A 10,485-nucleotide genomic window follows, 5' to 3' on the forward strand; every position below is an offset into this window, starting at 1 on the left:
TAGTTAGTTTTTGTGTTACCATGTAAAGAGATAAGGACAATCCAGAGGAGGGGTTTTGGGTTATAAAAGAAGCCCACACTTCAAAGGTTTGGGAGAAGGAGGGAGAGGCAGAAGGTGACAGGAGAAAGACGGACCCATCCGACCAGACCATCTACAGACCATCCCGAGACGACTTACACAATACAGCGATGTAAGAGATATGAACTGTTATTTTTTCTATCTGTCTCCATCTATTAACTCAAGCCAAGACAGTTATTTTTCTCTAATGACTGTAACCCTCCAATTCTCATCTGAATAAATCCATAATATGTTTTTGACCTATCTTCGCTCCAATCATTTATATACTGGCTATGCAGTTGTCGCCGCAAACCCATTATTTAACATTTGGCGAGCACCAGCCTGAATGATTGTGAAACACAGCTGTTTTCTGTGCAAGGTGATTTTTCTCACGCTGCCTATTCTTGCAGAAGGACTTTTTTTTTCTTTTCTCTCACGTCATTCCCTGCCCTTTGTCCGAGAAGGGGGGTCTGTGGGGGTCTGTGAGTAATTTCTGTCCAAGCTGCAGGCGAACGACGATACACTGTGTCCACATCAGAACCTAAGAGAGGGTTAACGTGACAAGCTGCACGGAGGTCGTATGTGTCAAAGCCATTCCAGGACCATCCATCCATAAGTCGGTTGAAGCCATCCGAGGACCATCCATCCATAAGACGGTTGAAGCCATTCAAGGACAAGCATCACATACTGGTGAGAAATGGAGTTTATTCATGATTATTTTAGTAACTGTCATGTAGAGTATTCATTTGATCATACACATAGTGACGCACAGTTATGGTCAAATCTGTACCGGCAATGTGAACTTGAGAATCTTAAGCTAGATAAAAAGTTTTTTACTATAAATCGGTTACAGAAAAAGATACAGAATGTATTGGGTATGGTATACACTTACAATTCCATGGTGGGTGGGGCACAGCCATATGCACGCACTATCTGTATGGTGACTGACACACCCATAACAACAGGCACGCCCAATACAACAGACACACACGTCACAGATTCAGAAACAACAGATTGTCCAAATTGTTCGATATTAGCAGAACATATCGAACATCTGGAGGATCAGTTGGAAACAAGAGCAGATTTAATATCAAAACTACGGAAAGATATTAAATATGTATCTGTTAATACGAGACAGAACAAGACAGAAGCTTTAGGTTCAGACGTACCGGACGGGCTGAATACGGCCGAGGACGAGACTCTGAATGAGGAGGAACTTCGAAAAAAGAAGTTACATGATAAGGCCGCCCGTCTTAACATTAAAATCCATGACCAATTAATGAAAATCATTAAGGACATACCGAAATATGATGATAAAATGGACGCCTTCCATAATGCGGACATTTTTGAGTCACATTCCGATAAATATAATCTAACAAATGAACAGAGAAACAAGATTTATAGGGTATGGCTTCCCTCCCACATGGCAAAAAGGTTACAAGCAACACCTAGGACTGACGAACACAATGACCTGATCCATGACACAAAGGAAGATAGGCTGAGACAGTTGATTCTCTTTACCACAGGAGAGTCTACCCCAACAGTCGAATTGTTAGAAAACCTTAAGACACACATACAGGAGGATCCATTTGTCTTTGTCGTTAAATTTGAACAGGCCTACAAAATGATAATGGAAATCGGATCTGATCAAGAACCGCCTTCCATGATCAAGGCCTTTGTTAAAAAGTTTAAATATTTGGACCCTGCTTCATTCGAAATAGCTTCTAGAATGGAAAGTCTACAAGAGGTCACATCATTTATTGATAGAATACGTAGACGAATGAAGCAAAATCAGGTAAAATCAAAAATAGCCATGATAGAAGGGAACACTGACACATTAGTATCCCAGGAAAAACAGATCAAAAACAACAAAAGACCGGTGTTGAATTCTAAAAACAAGAATTCAGGGGGGGGTAACAGGAAAAGCACAATTCATTGCTTTTTTTGCGGCCTACCCGGACACCTGAAGTGGGAATGCAAGAAATTCCTGAGGGCGGGAGTTGAGGAAAGGCTGGGTAAGGAAAATGGACTGATGCCAAACACATCCAGTGCACCTCCCCCATCTTCAGCACCTCCACCTTCATACACGCCCACTCGTACTGACAACAGAAATAACCAATCACCATACACGCCCACTCATACTGACAACAGAAATAACCAATCACCATATGCACCTCTGACCAGACAGATAAGGGAAATGTCCATACAGGGATTGGATGGAAGGGGCAAGACACCTGCTGCTCTTCTCCCTTCTCCATCCTCCTGACTAGCAAAGCCGGTCCCCAGGCTGCATCCACTGGAATTCGTCACTCGAGTTTCAATGGATAGCTGTGGTCGACCATTTTTAAAGGTAAATCTTGAAGGTCAGGAAGTAACATTTCTCCTTGATACAGGTGCGCAATTGAGTGTCACAAATGTTGATTTACATTTAAAGCCAGATTCCCCTGTATGCACAATTGTTGGTTTCAGTGGTAAAAATGGAACAAAGGTGACTTTAGCACAGGATGTTTCTTTGGAAATACCTGGTTTTGTGAAAACGAAAATGGATATTTGGTGTTGTCAGGATACTGAGAATATAATTGGCACTGATTTTATGGAAAAGCATGGCTGGATTATTGATTTGGGTAACAAAACAGTATGGAAAGATTCTAACGGTTGTAAGGCGGTAGTTATTGATCCAGATGAATATAGTCATGTCGGGACCATTTGTTTGACCGATGTAGTGTCAGCAGATCATTTGTGGCCTGAAACTGGTGGTGATGAAGTATTGACTGAGTTAGTACAGCGGTTTCCTTCTTTATGGGCTCAGTACAGGAATGAGGTTGGAACAATGAAGGATGTAATTGTCAAAATTGAAGGCCGAGACCCACCTCCACAGCGTCAGTATAAGTTGCCTCCGGAGTCAGTTGCTCCGATGTCGAAGATTATACAGGAATTGTTGGCTCAAGGTGTCATACGTAAGGCAAATTCGGTTTGTAACAATCCATTGTGGTGTGTTCTGAAAAGCGATGGTAGCTATAGGATGTTGTTGGACTTGAGGATGTTCAATAAGTGTACTCCCAATGTAGCACCGATTGTAGCTGATACACATGACATGATGTCGAGATTAGATGCTAAGGCAAGGTATTTCTCAGTGTTGGATATCAGTAATGGTTTTTTCAGTATACCGATTGAGCAAAGTTGCCAATATCGATTTGCATTCAACCACCTCGATCAGCAATATGTATGCTGTAGGCTTCCTCAGGGGGCTAGTATGTCGCCAAGAATTTTTCATCAGGCGCTGGCGAACGTTTTGTCGAAATTTTCTCGTCCGGAATGTTTATTGCAATATGTGGACGATATCTTGTTGAGTACGGAGGATGAGAATTTGCATATTTCTCTACTGGCAGAATTGTTTGAGCTGCTGCATGATGCAGGTTTAAAACTGAATACCAAAAAGGTCAAGCTGATGCAGACTGAGGTCAGGTTTTTAGGAGTTCTGCTAAGTCCAGGTACACGGCGACCCCTACAGGACAGAATAGAGGCAATTGCATCTCTTCCAATTCCAACATCACACAAGGCACTAAGACATTTTTTAGGGCTTGTAAATTACTCAAGGGATTTCATTGAAAATTTTGCTGACAAAGCCAGACCTTTGTATGATCTTTTAAAAGGTGACAATGATGATTATTTTGGTCCCTGGAGTGTTGAACAGGAAAAAGCCTTCACACAATTGAAACATGATCTACAACACGCACCTGCGTTAAGTATGGTGGAAAAGAACGCACCTTTTGCGCTTCAAGCACACACTTCAGAGACAAGTATCTCTGTGGTTTTGCTGCAGCTGCAAGGGGGGGAATGGAGAATCTTGGGGTACTTCTCTAAGCTTCTCTCACCTGTTGAGAGGGGGTTTGAGGTGTGCGCAAGACACCTGGTGGGAGTGTATTTTGCGATAAAAATCACTCAACACATCATCGGGTTCCAAAAGGTTATTTTCCAAACGCCACATTCCACACTGAAACTTCTCTTTGAGAAAAACATCCCAGGTGTGTCAAATCAGAGATTTGCCCATTGGTTGCTCTCATTGTCTCCAAATCAAATTGAGGTAGATTATAAGGCCAAGTATGTTCTTCCTCAATTGATGCAGTATGAAGGACAAACCCATGATTGCATAGAAACGTTCCATGAACCAAGTCCATCTCTCTTCAGACGACAGTCGGAAGACGCAGATGAACCTGTGTTTGTAGACGGTTCTAGATTTTTTCTGGAAGGACACTATCACACAGGATATGGAATTTTCTATTCCAAGCGAGGACAAGTGGTAAAACACAAGTTACCGAGTCATTTCTCAGCTCAAAGGGCAGAGATAGAAGCGGTGAGAATGGTCCTACAGCTGAATGAAGCTGATGATCAAACTCCAATGGTAATCTACAGTGATAGCTCCTATGTTGTCAGATCCCTAACCGATTACCTGCCTGTTTGGGAAAGGAGAGGCTATGTGGACTCGTCCAACAAAGCCTTGTTGCACCGTGAAACTCTAGAATCAATTTTTGAGATGGCATCTAGGGCCCCAAATAGATTTGCTATAGTGAAAGTCGCTGCACATCAAAGATCTGATGATGAGTTATCTGTAGGAAATGCAACCGCAGATGCTCTAGCCAAAGAAGCTGCCCTGACAGGAGAGGAAGTGTTTGACTCTGAACCCTCTGAGAATTCAGCGGTTCAGAGAGCAGACACGTACATACCTTCATTTGCAGAGGAACAGAGAAAAGATCCTTCTCTTGTTATTTTTCTGGATGATCCAAAACCTCCTTTCATCTGTGAAAATGGGGTTTTGTGTCACAGTTCAAATGAAGAATTGCGTCCAGTTGTACCAAAACATCTACAGGTAGAATTCACTCGATACAACCATGAGAGTTTAGGTCACTTGGGACAACAGAAATTGTTAGTCATTCTCAAGGAGAAATTTTATTGGGAAAAAATGGACGAAACAGTTCAAAGTGTTGTACTATCATGTCTCATTTGTGCCCAAATAAATCCAAGACCTAAAGGACAGAAGCCACCACTTCTACGGATCGCACCTGCAGATGGTCCATGGTCTACACTGCAGATAGACTATATTGGTCCTTTACCCTCAGGTAAACATGGTCTCAGGTATGCATTGATTGTGGTAGATGTGTTCTCAAAATGGGTAGAAATATTACCTGTTAGGAAAGATGATGCTTTGTCCACAGCAAGGGAATTGGTACAACATGTCTTTTGTACTTGGGGGATCCCAAGGATGATTACCTCCGATCGAGGTAGCCACTTCACAGGTAAAATCATGCAAACTGCTTGTGCTATTCTAGGGGCGCGACAGCAATTTCATGTCCCCTATCATCCACAATCTGCGGGAATTGTGGAAAGAATGAATAGGACAATCAAGTCCAGAATTGCAAAGATGCTTTTGGACAAAGGTAACACTTGGGTTGACAAGGTTCCTTTCATACTGATGAGTATAAGAGGTTCAATCTCTTCTACAACTCAATTCACTCCGTTTGAGTTGATGACGGGAAGAAAAATGCCATTGTGGTTTCCACATGAGCCATTTTTATCCACTCCACAAAAAGATGCTATCTCAAGGTCCCAATGGTTGAGATCGCTACAGGAGAACCTGAAAGCGATTCTGCCATATGCGGCATCGAGAATGCAGAAAAAGGAGCCACCCTATGAGTCCAAATTCAAGAAAGGTGCTCTAGTGATGATCAAAACCTTTCGCAAGAGTGGACCATGGGAGTGTAATTGGGAAGGTCCTTTTGAAGTCCTTGAGACTATGGGACAAGTCATGATTCTTGTGCACCGAGTGTCAAATGTGGTAAAAAAGACCCGGAAAACACAAAAAGTGTGGGTTCACGTTGACCAGTGCAAAATATTTGTGACAAAATAATGATACTGCATTTCTTTCCAGGAAGAAATGGATTCCTATACGAACTGGAATAAAGAACCTAAAGACTGCGAAGGAAAGATGACATCAAGCCTTCTGGAGAAAGAACATCTTCCCAAGCTCAAGACAAGCTTCTACGTGATGGGATCTACGTTCCTGCTGCTTTGCTTCATTTTCATCATTGTTTACATGTTACATCAAGGAACAATCGCCAATGATGTGAATGAACAGACTAGAGAGATTCAACATTCTCGAAGACCAAGAGGATCAGATACACGGAACTTACTGACAGAGGACATCACGGACAATTCTGTGGAGATAACAGGAAATATCTGCATGGGATATGGAACAAAATGTTGCATTGAATTACATTTCATACACGACACAGACATAATATTACATGCTATTGCAGGACCTAAAACTAGATTCACACAATTACAAGGAGAATATGTACACAATAATAAAACTGGTACATGGGAATGTTCTCCTACAGATGTACTATACTGGAACATAGAGATCAGAGGTGATGAACCTGCTGTATGGTCCGGTGATATTACAAATGACATGATTGCAAAGGGAAAGTTTGGAAGATCCAAAACAGAAATTTTGTTAAAAACTCAGGTTTTTGGGAAAATTCTGGATCCTTCTTTACTCTCCATCACAGAAGGAGATAAAGATTGGGTCAAAACATGGAATTTCCAGATAACACGGGAACCTGTACAAGTTCAGGTATCTGTAGTGTTTACCGTTACTAACACTATAGTTCCGGAAATAAGGGTTTCACCACAGACAGTACATAATAAAGTAAATACATTACCCATAATGTTAAAATGTAACACAAGGTTGAAATTGCCTTCTGAGTCTTTGTTGACATGGACCAAAAATTCATCATTTTTGGGAAGTTTTTTAAACAGTCCAACTAATGTCATTCACAGAGGTCAGATTGGTAATATCAGGTGGATGGATGATACTTTCATTTTTTCCATAGAGAATCCATCTTCCAGGGACTCTGGAATTTACCAGTGTTGCGTTGAAACAAAGACACATTACAGACATTGTAAAGACGTTAGTGTGAATATTTGGTCAGCAGCAGATAGTGCATGCACAGACACGAGGTTCATGCCGTCTACTCCTTTCCAAATTAATCAATTTCAGTCCAAGTCCTTATTAAGGGATGGAGAATTTATGACAATGGTGTGGATTTTCAATATGTCTCATTGGAAGATCTCTACCAGGTTTCCTCAGTGTCAATCACATCTCATAAACATGGAGATGGGGATAGAACAGTGGTTTGGGAAAAGAACTGCTCAGACTAGGAGTAAGAGAGGAGTGTTAGAAGGAATTCTGGGAGGAATTGGGACAGTGGGAAGTCTGACTAATGCCATGAATATACAGACGCTTAAGTCAGATTTGGATAATATTGGTTTTATTGGAGGAAAAGGTGTAAAGGTTCAGAAGAGTCTGAATCAACTTCTTGAAAAGATGGTAATGAATACAGCTGCTGTACTAGGCTCTTCCGTGTCACATCTACAGGATGCTACATTAGCTCTCGTGGAAAGCACACACGAAACACAAGTGGCTAAAGCGTGCCTGGAGATACAGGTAGAGTACTCTTCTAATTTAAAGTTGATTGCACAGGCTTTACAGAGTGGAATTACTCCACTGGGAATACTGCGAAATTTACCTGTAGAGTATGATTTTGCATTGAATCATACAGATTTGTGGGTAAATAAGTGGTTAGGATGTGAACGAAACATTTGTGTTGGCACATCACTAATCCCAGTGATCGGAAGAGAGGGAACAATTGTTCCTGTTACAGTTTTGGGTATACCTGTGAGCAACACACAACAAGTGTTCTATCAACTGCAGTACACAGATTTTGCATTTGATGGAGTGAACACTGAACAAGTAGACATTTCTTCATTTTTGCATTTTGTTTCTAAGGTGATGTGTTTACCTGGACAGGATAAGGTGATTTATCATTCATGTTTTCATAATCATTCTTCTTGTCATGCGAGAATAGAGACTGTACAGACATTACATGATCTGGTGACTCCAGTAAGTCCAACTAAGATATGTTTTCAGGTCATGTCTGAGACAGAGAAGGTTTCTGTTTACTATTCTGCTTGTGTACATAAGGAAAACCTACCTATGGGTTTGTATTGTATAGAAGGAGATGTGAGATCTCTTTCAAAGAAGGAAGGAAGTTTTAATATCACTTCTATAGGAAAGAGAAACTTAACGGCATTTCCGATACAATTCAATTTATCACAGATAAATGATTTTCCTTGGGATATGTGGACAAGTGAAATAAAGAAAGACAAGGGTTTGTTAGATTTATTAACGAAACAGTTAAAGGAAGCAGAAATTATATTCAGACATGAACAAGGTGAATTAAGTGATATTGAACACGAATGGAATGGAATGTCAGGTAGAACTTGGTGGAAGAGTTTTAGCAAATCTGTACATTCCTGGTCTCAGTCATCTTTTCAGTCAGCGGTTGGTAATGTTTTATTTAATCCCATCATAATCATATTTTTATTAGTTTTGATGTGTATTATATATCAAGTTTTTGTGATGTGTAGAATTCAGAAGATATATAGGAACATAAAAATAGAAATGAAAAAGGAAGATAACATTCTTAGAGGAATGTTAAATCGCAAGATGACTTTTTGACAGAAAGTTGCAGATTGGTTTATCAAGTCAAATATTGGTCTAGAATTTCCAACAAGAATGTATGTGATACGAATGATGACACGATTGAGTTAGGGTTTCCCGGGGTTCATCAAACTTCCATATAAGGGGGGACTGAAAAATAGTGAGTTTATGGAGATTGATTCATAGACTGGATTACATATATTCATAAATATATGTATATGTCGCCCATCCCTTTAAGGAAAGTCTGTGTGTTGGAAAATGCTAAACCAAGAGTTTGAGATGGTAAGAACCAAACTCATCTGTTAGTCGTCCATCAAAGCCATCTGACATTGTTTGTCAAAGTTGTCAAAGTAGTGCTATATATTGTTTAGAATGTTGGGCTAAGAACTGAAATAGCTATGAGAAACGTTTTACTGTAAGTTACTGTTACTTTAAGGTCAAAGCTCAGCGAGCTTCAAAGGTTTATAAATAAGACTGAAGTAGGTTTTGTTACAGGTCTCTAGTGCGCAAGTACACTTATTTCGCGGGTAAAATGTACCACGTGACATGATGTAATGCTAAACCTAAAATAAGGATAGTTAGTTTTTGTGTTACCATGTAAAGAGATAAGGACAATCCAGAGGAGGGGTTTTGGGTTATAAAAGAAGCCCACACTTCAAAGGTTTGGGAGAAGGAGGGAGAGGCAGAAGGTGACAGGAGAAAGACGGACCCATCCGACCAGACCATCTACAGACCATCCCGAGACGACTTACACAATACAGCGATGTAAGAGATATGAACTGTTATTTTTTCTATCTGTCTCCATCTATTAACTCAAGCCAAGACAGTTATTTTTCTCTAATGACTGTAACCCTCCAATTCTCATCTGAATAAATCCATAATATGTTTTTGACCTATCTTCGCTCCAATCATTTATATACTGGCTATGCAGTTGTCGCCGCAAACCCATTATTTAACATACACACACTCACCTTATATATATGTATATATATATTTTTTTTTTCCTGACATATACAAATAAATAAAAAAAGAGGCTTTTTCTCACACACAGATTACACGAATTTAATTTTTATTTTTTCATTTTTTAAAGTTCACCTTCCATCCCTTGGGATATAAAAAAATGGTTATAAGTGTTTTATCCGTGAAACTTGATGAAAACAACATACTACGTCATTGTATTTTTTTTAATGTATAGATTCCCGCCGATTTTTTCTAAAAGTGGGTGGATCATGACGTCATCAGTGGGATATATAGTGCTGTAAGGATTCCCTGTACAGCAGATTTGATGTTTTCTTACAAGTTGGTCCTGAAGAAGGAAGGGGTGCCTTCCGAAATGCGTTGACCTGTATATGGAATAAAAACAACATTAATCTACTATCCTAATATCGGCTGGTCATTGGCGCGGCTTGGAAACCCTCAATCTACTACTCTCTGTACTCCACACTGATGAGGGGCAATACCCCAAAACAGCTGTCTGTGGATGGATACCTGGCCTTGGTATTTCCCTTGTCATATCTTTAAACTTGTCAAAAAGTTGGATATTGACTAAAAGGGCCACTTAATATGGTGGTTATGGTGGTCTCCTAAAAAGAGTCACCCCTTGGCTGGGCCCTTCCCGGGGGGATATCTGGCTGGTTTCTGTGTTGAGACTCCTAACAGAGGCTCCACTGACCTTTTTGATTTGCATATTTCCCAGGGGGCAATGTACCTAGGATTTCACTGTCTTGAGCGCCCTCGCTGGCTGCCGGCAGTGTTTTCTCTGGCTGGTCTCCCCAAGATCAGTGATTGTTTTGTTTTGTTGGTCTACTAGGCATTGCTCCCACCCGGCCAGAATCCTACTCCACATACCCCGAAACAGCTGTCTATGG

General features: G+C 40.6%; 1 protein-coding gene across 2 annotated transcripts; it reads left to right on the forward strand.

Moving 5' to 3' along the window:
• Positions 1-548: 548 nt before the first annotated feature.
• Positions 549-9,509, forward strand: LOC142260470 (uncharacterized). 2 transcript variants are annotated; one of them, XM_075331942.1, is made up of 2 exons: positions 549-747; positions 5,984-9,509. In XM_075331942.1, the coding sequence occupies exon 2, from the start codon at positions 5,990-5,992 to the stop codon at positions 8,633-8,635; it is 2,646 nt and encodes an 881-aa protein (XP_075188057.1). In that variant the 5' UTR covers positions 549-747; positions 5,984-5,989; the 3' UTR covers positions 8,636-9,509. The 2 variants fall into 2 exon arrangements, with proteins under 2 accessions (XP_075188057.1, XP_075188058.1); XM_075331943.1 differs by having other exon boundaries at positions 5,988-9,509.
• Positions 9,510-10,485: the final 976 nt, after the last annotated feature.

The sequence above is a fragment of the Anomaloglossus baeobatrachus genome, unplaced genomic scaffold (genome assembly GCF_048569485.1).
Source record: "Anomaloglossus baeobatrachus isolate aAnoBae1 unplaced genomic scaffold, aAnoBae1.hap1 Scaffold_111, whole genome shotgun sequence".
NCBI lineage: Eukaryota > Metazoa > Chordata > Amphibia > Anura > Aromobatidae > Anomaloglossus > Anomaloglossus baeobatrachus.